The 15,985-nt window shown below is 38.2% G+C and overlaps 1 protein-coding gene across 1 annotated transcript in view; it reads right to left on the minus strand.

Annotated features, from left to right (window-relative positions):
* Positions 1-15,985, minus strand: part of NID2 (nidogen 2) — a 108,155-nt gene that overhangs the window by 30,697 nt on the left and 61,473 nt on the right. Inside the window, exons 14-15 of the mRNA XM_033952897.1 lie at positions 15,483-15,704; positions 10,899-11,068 (exon numbers count right to left, since the gene is read on the minus strand). Coding sequence (XP_033808788.1) covers positions 10,899-11,068; positions 15,483-15,704 — 392 coding nt within the window. The remainder of the gene's footprint in view (positions 1-10,898; positions 11,069-15,482; positions 15,705-15,985) is intronic.

Genomic DNA, 15,985 nt, shown 5'->3' on the forward strand with positions numbered 1-15,985 from the left:
TTAGTAGAAGAGGGGGCAAGAGTCCGTCAAAATTCTCCTATTACTATACTTAGTGCCCAAAACAAATGTCTGTTCTTTCATGCTATGCATCGAATGTATTTTATTTAGGGTTACCAGACAACTAACATTTCAAGCTGGTAGGCAACAATCTTGGTTAGGTAAATGTATTCAGCAAGCTATGTTATCCTATTGCAGTTTTCGGAAATTAATTAAGACTACTTTGATAAATTTATTACTTAGTGAGTTTTATTATTGAAATTCTATTTTACAAATACAGATCGTCCAAAATACCGCTATTAAGATCATAAGCGGGGCAAAGAAATATGATCACGTCTCCCCCCCTTCTAATCAATGCTCATTGGTTGCTAATCAAATACAGGATTAATTATAAAATTTTAATTTTAACATTTACAACCAGAATGAATAACCAACCCGATTTTATTAATAGCCTTTTAATCCCGTATGTTACGTCAAAATCCCTCCGCTCAACTTCTCAAAATCTTTTAGTTATACCTTCATGAAAATCAATTAATACTTTACGCACCAACAACTTTGCTGTTACTGCTCCTTCTCTCTGGAATTTATTGCCTATATATCTTCGTAACGAATCAGATATAAAACAATTTAAAAACAGGATTAAAGACATTTTTATTCTGAGACGCTTTTTGTTAAAATGCCCTTTTAAGGGCCAAGTTTATAATCAAATCTTAATCTTTCTTAATAATTTTTTTACCTAACCTATTGTTTTAGCCATTTATGTTCTGCCTATCCTATATCAATTGTAGTTCTTCCCCATCCGTCCTTTTGTTGCCGTATGTCTGTGCAAGTCACTTGTTTTCCCTGTTTTAATATACGACTCAATGTAACTTTAACTTGTTTTTATGTAATTTTATTATGTTAACCGCTTAGAAATTAGATTAAGCGGTCAAACAAATATTTTAATAAACTTGAAACTTGAAATATTTGTATTTTTTACTGTATTATTGTATTTCACTGATTGTCTAGCTCTTTTTGGTATAAACCGCCTAGAACTTTTGGTTATGGCAGTATAAAAGAATAAAGTTATTATTATTATCTGGATTTCCCCAGACATGTCCTCCTTTTGAGAAAATGTCCGGGGGTCTGGACGGCTTTTCAAAACCATGCAGGTAGCAGGGGGCATGGCTGGGGCGTGATGGTGCGGGGATTGGTGGAACTGGGCGGGACTGGGGGGCGGATCTAAGGGGTCCGGATTTTCCGAACGGAAAATCTCGTAACCCTAATTTTATTGCCACTATACCTATAGTGTCTTATCATTTGCTATGCTACTGTCCTCGGTCCCCAAAACATGTATCCATAGGATACCATAGGAATTATCTCGCTGTTGCTGCACATCATTCTTAATCTGCTGTTTTGTGTGTCTGCTTGAATGTGAACGAGTAACTTGGTTGCTAGCCTTCTACTGTGTATGTAAACTTGTATCCCGTTTTGGGCTCTTTTGGGAGGAAGGGCTAGAAAATTGACTAAATAAATAGTCATCCTGTGTTAACTGTATGTAGGTGCCAGTGCACTACACCCTGCATAAAAATATTTTTTAAAAAATCCCCCATATGTGCTGCATTAAATCTGGGCTTAGCACGTGGGAAAGTTCTGAGTTAAAATGAGTTAACGTTTGCATGGCAATTGCAAGTTCAGTTCGTGATAGACCTTGCTGTGATTTCCTGCCCACCTCGTTCTTCCTTTTGAAAAAGAAAGTTTTGAAACACGGCCTGTGTCAAGGAGGAGAGAAGAAGTGAATGGGAATTTATCTGGCCTTATGGCTTCGTTTAGCCTTGGAATTTACTCGGCCTCTTGGCTTCGTTTAGCCTTGTGATGGTGATCGTGATGGTAATCGTGATCATGTGAGGACCTGTGTGGCGATTTTCCCTGCATCTGCGCTTGTTTTTGCTTTTTCCGTTTTTTAAAAATTTTTTTCTTTTTTGGTTTTCCCAGTTTCATGTTACTTTTTTGGGGGACATTTAGTTTTACTTGTGATCTTGCACATTTTGCGTCTGTTACACATTGAACTTTGAACCTTGCACCCCTTTGCGGGGTTGCTTGCCACTTTGGATTCTATGAGGGCGTTTCAGCTGCTTCACGTCTGTCTTGGATTTTGTTTTGGATTTTTCTTCAAAGATTTTTTTTATAAATTATTTTCTAAGTTGCTTTCAGGGTAACAATATATTTCTTTTTTCACACGATCTTTTGATTACTGTTGTGATTGTCGTCGTTGTCTGTATGTGTGTCTGTTTCATATGCCTATATATTTATGCTAAATGTTTTCTATATACTTTTGCTGTGGTTGATTTATTAATGCTTTGATACTAATAAAATTTGTGACATATTTAGGTATTTTTTTGTTTTACTTGATTAATTATTTCTAAGGTTTGCCTTTTTACTGTATTGTATGTTTGATTTGATTCATTGAGAGGGGTTTTTGCATTTGTTGTATTAGTTTAGCCCCTATATTTTCCCCTTTGGTCTCTCAGGTTTTTGTTGTTTAAAATGAGTTACGCCAAGTTTTCACTGCTCTTTAGTAAAAGGGCCCCTTCATTTGCTGATCATTTTTAGTAGGATGTGATAAACATTGATTAGTTGCCACTATCAAGCAAGCTTGGGTTGCCTACCTCACCACTATTTCCCTTCTGATGTAATCTTTCATTTTGTCTTGTTGGTTTCTTTTTCCCTGATTTTTATTGTATTGTATTACACTCTAAACCACTGCAATGTCATATTGGCAGTATATGAAATAAAGCAACTATGAACTTTTGCACAGACTGTCTGCCAAGAACATTAGTACTGTAGAGAGCTGAAACTATATATATTCCCATTAAATAAGAATATGCTCTCTACCTGATAAGAGATTTTACAATTCAATATTCAAATACTGTCAGTATTTTTTTTTTATGCTGATTTCAGTATTTAAATATTTTACTTATAATCAGTGTCATTGTTCGCAGAAGCCAGGACATTGAATATATATGACCACCACAACTACATGGAAAGCCATCAATATTCAGCCTTTATCTGTATGGCTTTAATAATAATAATAATAATAATTTTATTTCTTATATACCGCTATACCATAAGTTCAAAGCGGTTTACAACAAGATACGTGCAATGAGAGTATGAGATGTTTACAAGAAGATACATACAATGAGGGTAAGAGATGTAATGGGAAGAGAAAAGTACTTTCAGGGATACAAATTACAAATGGAAGAGAACCAAGTTGGTTTGAATCAAAAGGATGTCTCTAGTCAGAGATAGGGGTGCGGGGGAAAACAATTTGGGTGGAATACAATTACAAATGGGAAGAGCATGAGTTAATCTAAAATCAAGAGAAATTGGGGAATGGGAAGGATGGCTGAGGGGGATTGGACAAGAATTGGGATTAGAATGTGTTAAAGAGACGGGTCTTCAGTGACTTTCTGAAGTCAGCGTATGAAGTGGCCTCGAGTATGGGTTTTACGAGCCATGTGTTCAGTTTGGCTGCCTGGAATGATAACATTCTGTCAAGGAACTTCTTGTAATGACATGATTTCAGGGATGGATAATTAAAGAGATTTATTCTGCAAGAGCTCTTATCATAATAATGATAAAGGTTGTTTAAAACCCACATTATCCCTAAATTTAAAGTTCAGAGCAAGATACACCAGGATTTTATAATATTAATAAAAAAAAATACTGGGGCTGTTTTACCACCATGCCAAACAGTGGCCCCTGTTATCCCCAACACAGATCTTTCTCATGTGCTGAGGACACTTTTAGCACAGAAGTAAAATGGCCACAAACTAATTTCCCTGTTAGCACATGATTATTAATACTGGAGTCCTTACACCCTCCTATTTTGTAGGTGGTAAGGGCTCATATATTAACCATGTGCTAATCAGTTAGCACACCACGATATAGCTGAGTTAACCGATTAGCACAAAACATGCCTACTCTCCACCCCAGACATGCCCTCAGAAATAAAAATGAAAATCTATCTTTTATCACGTGAGTAGCACACGTTGATCCCAAAACTACTGAGGGACATCTGAGCGCACCCTGCGGTAAGTACTTACCACAGTTTAGTAAAAGGACCTCATTGAACAGAAATTGTTACAACAAAAATTTCCTAAACAGATACGATTTCAGGCATTTCCAGAACTGAAGATAAGAGGAACATAAACGGATTTCATGCAGTAAGAAATTCCAGACTTTGGCTGACTGATATATAAAGGAATTTTCATGAATAATCTTATATTGTAAACCCTTTGCAGATGATAATTATTAAAACCTAACATTAGAGAAAAAAAAAAGATAAGCTCTCCGGAGCATGACCTTCTAAGGTTTAAAAAAAAAATTAAACAACAAACTTTAGTATCCGAGCCCTCAGTGGTAACCAGTGGAGCTCAATCGGCAGTGGCAAGACACGGTCAAACTTTGATTTATCAAGTAGCCGAGTTTCGGATCAGTTGGATTCTGTTCATCAGTTTCAGAGACAGCTAACTAAAGATAATTACAGTAATCCAGCTGAGAGATAACTAACAGTTGAACAAGTACTCTGAAATGATCTAAAAAAAAAAAAAAAAAGAACTGAACCATATGCAGTTTAATAAAAAAAAAAAAAAAAAAAAAAAGTTATTTTATTGCATTATTGATCTGAGGTACCATACTTAAATAAGAATCCAACAAGAGCTCGAGAGATCTTATCCACATTTAAAATGGACCTATCACCATTAGATATACAGTGTGGCATTTCTGCCAAATTCAGGTTGAACCAGAGGATTTTAGCTTTATTAGTATTCAACTTAAGGTGGTATGAAGACACTCAATCTCTAATTTTCTTTCTAAAACTGTTAAATTGGTAAAAGAGCCAGCCAATTCAAGATGTCATCTGCATATCAGAACATAAATTCCCCAGTTTCCAAAATTATTGATCCCAAGGAGTTCATGTATAAATTATACAGAAGTGGGAAGATGAGCAACCCTTGAAGCACGCTACACGGGGGACTCCAAAAAGATAAGGAGACCCCCCCTCCTTTAGAAACACAATAATGTCTATTTTTCAGAAACAAACAAAACCAATTAAAAACAAGGGGTCCTTTTATTAAGGTGCAGTAAATCGGTTAGCGCGCCTTAAAAAGGGCCCCAATGTTAGCAAATCCAAATTCAGATAATTTGGTTAACAAAATATCACGATAGAGAGTATCAAATGCTGCAGGATTATTGGATTGCAACAGGACCATGCCCACCTCTCTTCAGCATTTCCCTTACCTCAGAAACTAAAGCAGTCAAAAGACTCTCAGGGCACCTTTTACAAGGACGTGCTTGCGGTTTTAACGCACACACCGGATTAGCGTGCACTAGCTGGAAATCTACCGCCTGCTCAAAAGGAGGCGGCACGGCAATTTAGCGCACGCTCTTCCGCGTGTTAAGGCCCTAGCGCGGCTTTGTAAAAGGAGCCCCCAGTGCTATAAAGATGTATAAATCCATTTGGTGAGACCCAAAGTAAATTAAACCTCTCAATATAATTAGATAACTGAGAACTAACTAAAAATTCAATTAACTTTGTAAGAAAATGAATATTAGCAATACATCTAACGTTAGAAACCTGGGACAAATCAAAGTTGCTCTCGTATAAATTAAAAATGATTTAAAAAATGTTTGTTTGTTTATTGGATGCTTCTAAACTGCTACTAATGACTGGGGAGCCAATTTAGAGCAATTTGCATAAGCTTCAGTAAAGGTGTTACAATAGATTGTGACCATCTCTGGGAAAACATAACTAATGTAATAGATCCAAAATGTTGAGAAAGGCTAATATTTCATGTCATGGGTCAATAAGCAGAATGCAAAAAGATTACATGTTTGAACATTAGATTCTTAGCCAAAGTCTTAGAACACAAAGCTCTTAATGTTCTAATTCATTCCTTGGTTATTTCCAGGCTGGATTACTGCAATACATTATACCATGGCATAACTCAGAACGAAATAAGAAGGTTACAAATTATACAGAACACAGCAATAAAAATTATTACTAACTCCAAAAAAATATGATCATGTCACTCCTATCTTGCAAAAAGCACACTGGCTACCTATCTCACACAGAATAATATATAAAATTGCATTGTTAACCTTCAAAATTCAACAAACCAATACACCAATATTCTTACATCGTTATTTAATACCATATTCTCCAGCTAGATCTCTAAGATCAACAGATCAGCATCTGCTCACCATTCCATCTTTGAAAATAATAGGCACTAGAAGAGCTACAATTTTTTTCTATCCTAGCACCCCAGCTTTGGAACAAGCTACCAATTTATCTACGGGCTGAAACCTCTTTAGAAAAATTTAAAAACACACTAAAAAGCCCCCTATACAAAGATGCATATGAGTAATAGATTGGATAACTTTTTCTATCAATAATCTTAGGATCAAACAATTAAATTTAACCAAATCCGTATATAGGTCACAATCTCTCTAATTCACTCTTAGACATAGTTTTATTTAAAATATTTTTTAATTACCCTCCTGATGTTGTTTCCCCTTAATTGTTCTCTATTCCTTAAAAAATTGTAGTTCACCCCCTCTTTCCTTATGTTTCACTATCTAGTATGTATATTAATTGTATGTTTATTGGTATAAATTGTTTTATCTTGTCCCCTAAAATTATTCTTGTTATATGCATTGAAAATATTTTATATTGCGTTTACATCAAAATTTTAATAAACTTGAAACTTCTGTAACTTTTTTATTTTTTCACAATGGTGTTTGGTTTGGACTGTTGAATTACAAATTGTTTGCTCTAACTGAATTCATTAAAACCTAATTGTCTGTTTCTGGTGACTTTAGTCATCTTTTTTCCAGAGATGATCACAATTGTTTACCTACAAAATAACTATTTAGAAAAATGAGATCTAGCATGTAATTTGGAGTTTCTCTATATAGTAGTAGAAATATTTAAATACCTCTTTAACATAAAGCTCTGGATTAAAGGGGCATGGGATGAAGGTGAATAGGGACAGACTCAGGACAGGAGTAAACTGAGAAAATATTTCTTTACAGAAAAAGTGGTGGATGTGTGGAATGGCCTCCCAGAGATGACAGAGACAAAAAGCGTATCTGAATTCAAGAGAGAATGGATCTTGCAAAGAGAATTTCTAAGGGAAAGAAAGAGATAGTAGAGGTTAGGGAGGGGCAAACTGGATAGGACAGGGGTAGGCAATTCCGGTCCTCGAGAACTGGAGGCAGGTCAGATTTTCAGGATATCCACAATAAATATGCATGAGATAGATTTACATTTCAAGGAGGCCGTGCATGCAAATCCATCTCATACATATTCATTGTGGATATCCTAAAAACCTGGCCTGGCTCTGGCTCTCGAGGACCGGAATTGCCTACCCCTGAGGATAGGACATTTGGTCTTTATCTGCCATCATTTTCTATGTTGCATGTATTATATCAACTATACAGTCAACATGAAAATGAGATATCAGAACTTGGGTGCCATCTGGGGATGGATTCTTTAAAGAGACAGATGCCTTATGCACTAAGGCAAACTTCCACATCCAGATGGGCTTCAAGAAAGCTCAACTCAGACAAAGGACTATACATAATTTGGTTTCAGATGTGCAGTATTTCTTGTGGGAAGAAGTAAAGTATGTGTTCCCCTCAATGCCCCATTTTACACCAATTAGTTCCTGCAGCCAATAATTATTTTCACATGGATTATGTACAGAATGCTTTAAGAAGTGCAGAAGGAACATTTGTTGCACTAAATTAGAATCAGCGTTTTACAGCTCAGAAGAAAAAAAAAATTCTCTTTTCCTATAAAAGTGACTATCCCATTTCATGGCTTCATTGTTCTATTGCTAGCTCTCCTTTCGTTTTTTATTTCCTATTTGTTTTTACAATCTGCTGGTACTATTCAGCATATGCACAAAGATTTGGGGGTTGGTTTAATCTTGTTGTCTGCTCATCTGTCCAGAGGAACAATAACTTCCCCCAACACGTGCCTATTCAGCCAAACCTTGGAAGGAATGTAAAGAGGTATAGAGAAGGTTCATGTGGCCCTATGGGTTATGTTATTGAAAGTGACCCCCCCCCAGGATTCGTTTTAGGTAATTTTCAATAAAGTAATGTTGAAAAGTTACAAAATAGCATGGCATATGCACAGTTCATAGGATCTCTAAGGGAGTGAAAGGGAGAGTAAATGGTACAGACCATATGGTCTTTTTCTACCTTCATTTTCCTGTTTCTATATGAAGTGTTCTGAACGCACCATCCCTAACTTACAATAAAACCTCACTTTTGAGTTTGTTATGTTTTGCACAGATCAGCGTGACAACCAGGTAGGATTCTGTTGACAGTGGTTCCCCTAATTCAATGAGTCTCTCCCTCTATCATCAGTCAAAAGTAGAAGCTTTCATATTGAACCTTATAGACTAATATTTCCATGAGAACAAAACACAAAACTCAATTAACTGCTGACTGACTGGTTTCTAACTTCTCTTGGTACTTTCAAGTTGCATTTTCACATAGCCAAATTGAAAGGTGTGCAGAAATGATTTCAAAATGTTTCACTAAGGCACTGATTTCCAAGGCAAATGACATCCTACCATTACTCAGAGATCCAGCGGGACAGCACAGTGTAACTAATATTTTCAGCAGCATATTGTACGAGGGCTGATCGAAAAGTAATAAAGACTGCCTCTGTTTCTCTTGTCAAGAAGTAGCCTGGCAATGCTGTGCCGGTTCTTATGAAGCTCATACATCGATGTTTCTGAACCTGCAGTTGGACTGTCGTAGTTTTCATTGTTAGGTCACAGCGAGAGGAAGAACTTCGTACATTTCATCATTTCAATACTTTTCGATCAGCCCTTGTATGCATTTGGCTGACTCAAATGTAAAAAGTTTTATCAAAGCAGAAAGTGTGAGATGAGGAAAACATGACAAATATAAGACTATATAAGTGAAACATAAAAGCATTCCAATAACAATCTTATGGGGAAAGATAAAGTTGGGGGGTGGGGTGAGAAACAAGGAGAGGTGAATGGATGACCAGAGGGTGACAAAGCAGTATAATTTTGTTATTTATAATGTGATAGGAAACCCAGATCTTTGTTCTGTCTGGTTGGTGTCAAAATATTTCATCATTTTTTAAATTTAAGTTTTAAATTTCCCTTGTAGTATTCTTACCATAAAGTCATTGATGCAGTGCTCTGGTTTTGCAAAATGTACTCCCACAGAAATGTCACCCTGATTAGTTTTGTGGTGCTTAATGTGGTGCCTGTTTAAGCTGATTCTTGTCTTAAACATCTGGCAAGTCTCCCCAACTTAGGGCTAGATTCACTAAGCTTTGCGAGCCTTCTCCGACCCCAACCCCATTCACTAACCTGGCCGATCAACCTCCCACCCGATCCGATCCACGCATGCAAATGAGGGGAAATGGCATGCAAAGTAAGAAGGCAGCGATTCACTAAACAGAAGAAGGAACACCGACAGGGCTGGCCGATCCAAAAGAAGCAATTGCCGAGGACCGGTCGCTCACATCCTGCCGCCCTGAAATCCCAGCCCTGCAGCCCTGAAATCCCAGTAGAAGGCAAGCTCTGCTGACTCTGCTGCTCTTCCCTGCAGTGCAAGCCCATGGTTTTAACCCGCAGGTTAAAAGCATGTTCTGTTCCATATAGCTTTTTAACCTGAGGTTGTACAAAGCCCCCCCTTGCAGTGTGTTCTGTTCCATAGCTTTTTAACCCAAGGTTGTACAAGCCCCCCCCTTGCAGCATGTTCTGTTCCATTAAAGCCCCCCCCCCTTAAGCGGAGAGCAAGCACATGCACGGACCGCATCTGCAGGCAAGAAGATGGTCTGTGTAAGTGTCAGGATCGCTCTGCAGTGATCCATAGGGTCAGTGTGGGGCTTGCCTCCATTTGGATTGCATGAAGACTCGTAGTGAATCGGTCGCTCGCCCACGGATCGGATCAGATCTAAGTATCCTTCTTCACATTTTTTGCATTGAATTATATACATTACATATTTGAAGATGAGCACGGGTAGTATTCACTCATGCTGAATGCTTTTCCTGTGTGAGTAACTGCAAGCAGGCCAACCACCTAACCTGAAGTAAAACTTAGTGCAAAGCACACTTCCAATAGAAGCTTTGAAAGACGAGAATGGCACAGGTCACTGCAATCTACCAAGCTGCAGACCGTGACAGCACATATCACAGGACACCACAGACACTCCATGGGAAAAACATTCAACAGAAGGGGATTTTACTCGTGCTCTTCTTCCAATGTACACATACGTTATCATCCAATGCAAAAAATATGAAGGATGCTATGTTAGGGAGACAGACCAAATATTTAAGATAAGAATCAGCTTAAACAGGCACCACATTAAACACCACAAAATTAATCAGGGTGACACATCTGTAGAAGAGCATTTTGCAAGACCAGGGCATTGCATCAATGACTTTATGGTCAGAATACTATGAGGAAATTTTAAAACAGCCCAGGAATCTAAAAATCTTTGAAGTTAAAATGATGAAATATTTTGACACCCACCGGAAAGGACTTCACAAAGATCTGGGTTTCCTGTCATATCATAAACCATAACCTTCCTTTTCTCACCTCCCCCATACACCCCTACTTTTCCCTGTGAGACTGTTTTTATGTTTCACTTATATATTTTGATATTTATAATCTTTTGTTCATTTATGATTTGAAGAAAAGGTATTGCCTTTAGAAGCTAGTCAAAAATGTATTATGTTAGTCCACTAAATAAGGTATCAGCTTTTGTTTTATTTCTATTCATTGGGGGTAAAAACACTTCCACACCTCTGCCTACGATCATAGTAGCAATACATAAGCAAATCCAGAAGGAAATACTTTACGTGAAGCGAGAGCAGGGTCCTGGCGGTCTCCTTGTGAGGTTTAGTGCCATTCAGAGGCAAATAACCAATCTGCTGTCCCTGAGCATAGAGAAGGAACGTGCCTACAGCTGGAAGAGTCACATCAGGACGTGGTGAAGGTTTCACAGGAGGGGGTGCAACTGTGGGTATACCTGTGATATTTGACAGAAAAACAATTGAATACCACAGGTGAGATTCTGAGAGAGACAAGAAACAAGATTCCCATGAATCACTTGGTCAAAGCCAGATGTTCTTGATGAGGTAAGGAGCATATTTATTAAAAGACACTGGTCAATTGTCTGTTTAAACTCAACCACAGGAGGGGGAATTTTCCCTGCAAATAAGATGCAGTTCTCTTGTTTCTGCTGGGTTCTGTAACTAATTTTTGCATGCAATTTTGTGACAGAGCTCATTTGCATCTACAGATAAATGGCATATGAATAGACTGCTAACCTGTTTAAAGAAAGGCAGTACAGTATATATTTTAATAAACATAAACATCCTGTGGGTTAGTACACTGGGCTTGTAGTAAGAACATGTTCAATAGATTTTTTTTTTTTTACCCAGCAGTTTCCTGCTGCTCCTTTGGACCTCCAGCAAAATTGGAACTAGGTCTGTGAGCAGGCAAAGAGCACCATTCCCTTAATTATATGAACTTGCATGCACAATTTAATGCTTAGCATGCAAAATTGTACATGCAAGTCATGAAATACTGTCAGTTCGCACAAGTAATAACTTAAATCAGCTGCTAATTGGCATTAACCAATAGTTGGCTATAATTGGTGCTAATTGCACTAATTTGCAGTTATGCCTGTAATCTTTCATAGCACGTTACCAATTGAGCACACAAAGGACCAAATTCTATAAATGGCACCAAAAATTCAGTGCCAAAAAGTGGTCTCTGAGTTGGGCACTGTTTATAGAACAGTGCTTAGCACCAGGATCTGCACCTAACTTTAGGCATGCAGTGATAGGTTGAAATGAGGAGACTTATCGACAGATCCATACGAGGGTGTTGAGTCTTTGTTGGGGTAGAAAGGCACGAGACTGAGTTGTGTCTAGAATCACTCCAGTGAACTCCAGAGTTTGAGTGGGTTGGAAATGAACCTTCACATAATTCACTGCAAAATCTGAGAGGTTCAAGTAGACGTAACATTGAATTCATGGCCTGATGAGCTTGTTGAGGCATCGGACCCTTGATTAACTAGTCGCTCAGGTAAAGGAACACGTGAAGGTCGGATGACCATAGGAGTACAGCTGCTACCACTAAGCATTTTGTGAATCCTCTTAAGTTCTGATGCCAGCCCAAATTGAAGTACTCTGTACTGGAAGTGGCATGTACCCACTCAAAAGAACTGTGGGCTGAGAGGATGGAAATGTGTGTGTAGGCTTCTTTGAGGTCTAGAAAGCAGAGCCAATTGTTTTTCTCCAGCAGTGGTAACAGGGTTCCCAGAGAGACCATGCAAAATTTCTCCTTCACTAAGTATTTGTTGAGAGCGTGGAGGTCCAGAATTGAGCATAGGCCTCCAGTCTTCTTTGGTATGAGAAAATATTTTGAGTAGATCCCTCGGCCCCTCTCCTGTATAGGTACTTTTTCTATTGAGCTAGAGATGGGCCAAGAGCTCCTGGTGAAGCAGTGTTTTCTGATGAAAATTGAAACTCGATTGTTTTGGAGGATGATTTGGAGGTGTTTTCTTTAAACAACAGACATAGCCCTGACTCACCATTTGAAGGACCCAGCAATCTGATGTTATCAGGGACCATTGATGAAAATAGTGGATAAGTCAACCTCCTAAGGAAAGAATCTGAGGTAAGGGTTGAAATATGTTGGCAATGCTCTCTAGTATGGAGTCAAAAGTTGTTACTTGGACTGAGGATGTGACTAAGACATTTGCATCCTTTGCTGCCTGGAATGCCTCTGAGTAGAAGCTGGAAAGGTTACTTAAACCTATGCTTGGAATAAGTAAAACGCCTAAAAGTATTGGAATATTTTCTTGGTGGTGAGACTGGGTGAAGGTGACTTGGATGAAGGTAAGGTGGTCATACAATCCTCATGTTTCTTGATCTTTGTGTTGCTTCCTCTATACAATCCCCAAATAAATCATTTCCTACATAGGGAATGTTTGAGACACAATCATGTACATTGACATCGATATCAGAGATTCTGAGCCATGCTTGCTTCTGCATGGCAATAAATGCTGATGATGTGCGAGAAACAACGTCAAAGGCATTGAAGGTGGAATTTTTTTGTTTCTAACAGATTATTTGAGAGATGTTGGTAGGAATTGAGGCATTCCAAAGGTATATATTGTTCATAAAGTGACATTTTTGGGATAAGTGACTTCATGTAAAACATGCTTGTATAAATTCTGAATTGTTTGCCTTTTTTTCAAAGTAGACTCCACTATAGACTGGTGTAGTTGCGGCCTATCAAAGCCTGGGCAAGATTGGAATCTATACAGTATGTCGAGTTTGGAAAGAGCTACTGGGACAGAGAGTGGTGCTTCTCAGTTTTTAAATAGTCTCTTAAGAAACTGGAAGACTAGGTATCCAAGTGGCAGATGAAATTTAATGTGGACAAATGCAAAGTGATGCACATTAGGAAGAATAACCCAAATCACAGGTACCAGATGCTACGGTCCACCTTGGGAGTTAGCGCCCAAGAAAAAGAACTGGGTAGACAATACAATGAAACTAATGTATGGCAGTGACCAAAAAAGCAAACAAGATGTTAAGAATTAAAAAAGGGATGATTAACAAGACTAAGAATGTTGTAATGTCTCTGTATCACTCCATGGTGTGACCTCACCTGGAGTACTGCGCTCAATTCTGGTCTCTTTATCTCAAGATAAAGTGGTACTAGAAAGGTTCAAAGAAGAGTGACCAAGATGATAAAGGTGATAGAATGCCTCTTGTATGAGGAAAGATTACAAAGGTTAAGGCTCTTCAGCTTGGAAAAGAGACAGCTAAGGGCTGATATGCCTGAAGTCTACAAATCCTGAGTGGAATAGAATGGGTACAAGTGGATCGATTTTTCACTCTGTCAAAAATAACAAAACTGGGGGACACTCGATGAAGTTACAGGGAAATACTTTTCAAAAGCAATAGGAATGAATATTTTTTCACTCTGAGAATAGTTAAGCTCTAGAACGCATTGCCAAAGGTTGTGGTAAGAGTGGACAATGTAGCTAGTTTTAAGAAAGGTTTGGACAATTTCTTGGAAGAAAAGTCCATAGTCTGTTATTGAGAAAGACATGGGGGAAGCCACTGCTTGCCCTGGATCAGTAGCATTGAATGTTGCTACTTTTTGGGTTTTTGACAGATACTAGTGACCTGGATTGGCCACTGTGAGGACGGGCTACTGGGCTAGATGGACCATTGGTCTGACCCAGTAAAGCTATTCTTATGTTCTTATATCATGGAGTGGTACTTTTATGAGGTCCTTAGGCCATTCTTTGTACTTCAAAGCATCCATCAGCTCTGCTCGAGGCTGTTTCCGATTCCATATTTATTGGCAGTGCTTACCTTTACTTAGCCCATTTCTATTAAGCAGTGTCACTCTATATCATCAGTAATTGTGTTTATCATCATAGAAGCAACCATTTTCCCCAGCACCAAAGCCAGGCTTACCCTTTTTAAAAAATGACATTACATTGGCCACTTCCAATTCTTGGGTGGCCAATGTAATGGCAGGTTACAGATTACCAGTAACAGGTGAGCTCTTTCAAGACTCTGGGGTGACGCTTTGTAAGAAAGAAAATCTTTTTCCTACAATTGTCAGAATCTGTGGAATCGTATTCACATTTATCCATCTCACTCTCATCTTCCTCCCCAGCACTAAATTCTTCATTTTAAGAAATATGTTCTTAGCTCACCCTCACCCAGTTATCTTTATTCTGCCCTGATTGTGAATTGACACTAGCATCAACAAACTTCTTTGCTATGACAGGAATTCATCCGAATTAAAAGATGGGATGAACTACCACAACTCAAATTACATTTGTGCATTATGCCAGTTTGTATAATCTATGAGTAAGTCTTTGGTCATTGGTTGTGGGGGGGTTGTGGGGGTTTATGTACTGAATCGTGTATTAATGGGACAGTGTCACATCTTATTATGCTCTTAGCCTCAACTATCAAGGCAGAATCTAACTTCTGGAAATTTAAATGCATGCTCAATTTCATGTTTGCAAATTTCTTGTTAAGAGTAGGATTCCACCAGTCAAAGGGACGGAAAAAAAACATCTTGTGATACGATTTAATGGACCCAGCCCTAAATTTTTTCTAAAAATGATAATATATGTACTGTACATTTCAGACAATAAAGTTTACTTCTGCACTGTTGGAAACAGAAGACTTGGCTAGATGAACCATTGGTCTTTCCCAGTATGGCTATTCTTATGTTCTCATTCTTTACAATTCACCCATTCCTGCTTGCGTAATGCCTTGTGCTGGTCTAGAATCCCTGACTAGGCCTACCCTAGTCTTAAAAATAAGAGGTTAAGCAGCTTCAAGTTTAACACAAAAGGAATATTCTCCATGGATTCATGATATGATCATCCTTACATGCAGGGGTGAATCCAGGCTCAGTTCTAGTTCCTTGAACTTCTCTGCCATCCTTGTCCACACACCAGCAGTATCCACTGTTCCCATGGCATTGCAGAGGGTTGAAGTTGCCATGGTAATCACACTGTGGCACATACTGTTGATCTGTCGGTTGACCACCATAATGTTCCAGAAGGCTTTGTCTCCAGCGCTCACAGACAGTTTCAGGTTTCCGAGTGGGCTCTACAGAATACAGTCACATATTCATTAGATGTTTGTGGAAGTGAAGCAGCATTGCTAACAGATTTCCCATTTCTTTAGTTTCAGTGCACTATTATGTGATTACTTCTAATATCATGAGGATGGAGAAAATTCTTATTGAATGTTTTTGTTTTTTTCAGTCATTCTGCAATCTTTACAAAATCCTAACTGCATCTTTTATGCTAAAATAGCAAATAGCAAACAGAAAAAGATTTGGTCAACTTTGGCCAGGTTCCTAAATATAACTATTGTTCTTCAAAATC

The sequence above is a fragment of the Geotrypetes seraphini genome, chromosome 7 (genome assembly GCF_902459505.1).
Source record: "Geotrypetes seraphini chromosome 7, aGeoSer1.1, whole genome shotgun sequence".
NCBI classification, from domain to species: domain Eukaryota; kingdom Metazoa; phylum Chordata; class Amphibia; order Gymnophiona; family Dermophiidae; genus Geotrypetes; species Geotrypetes seraphini.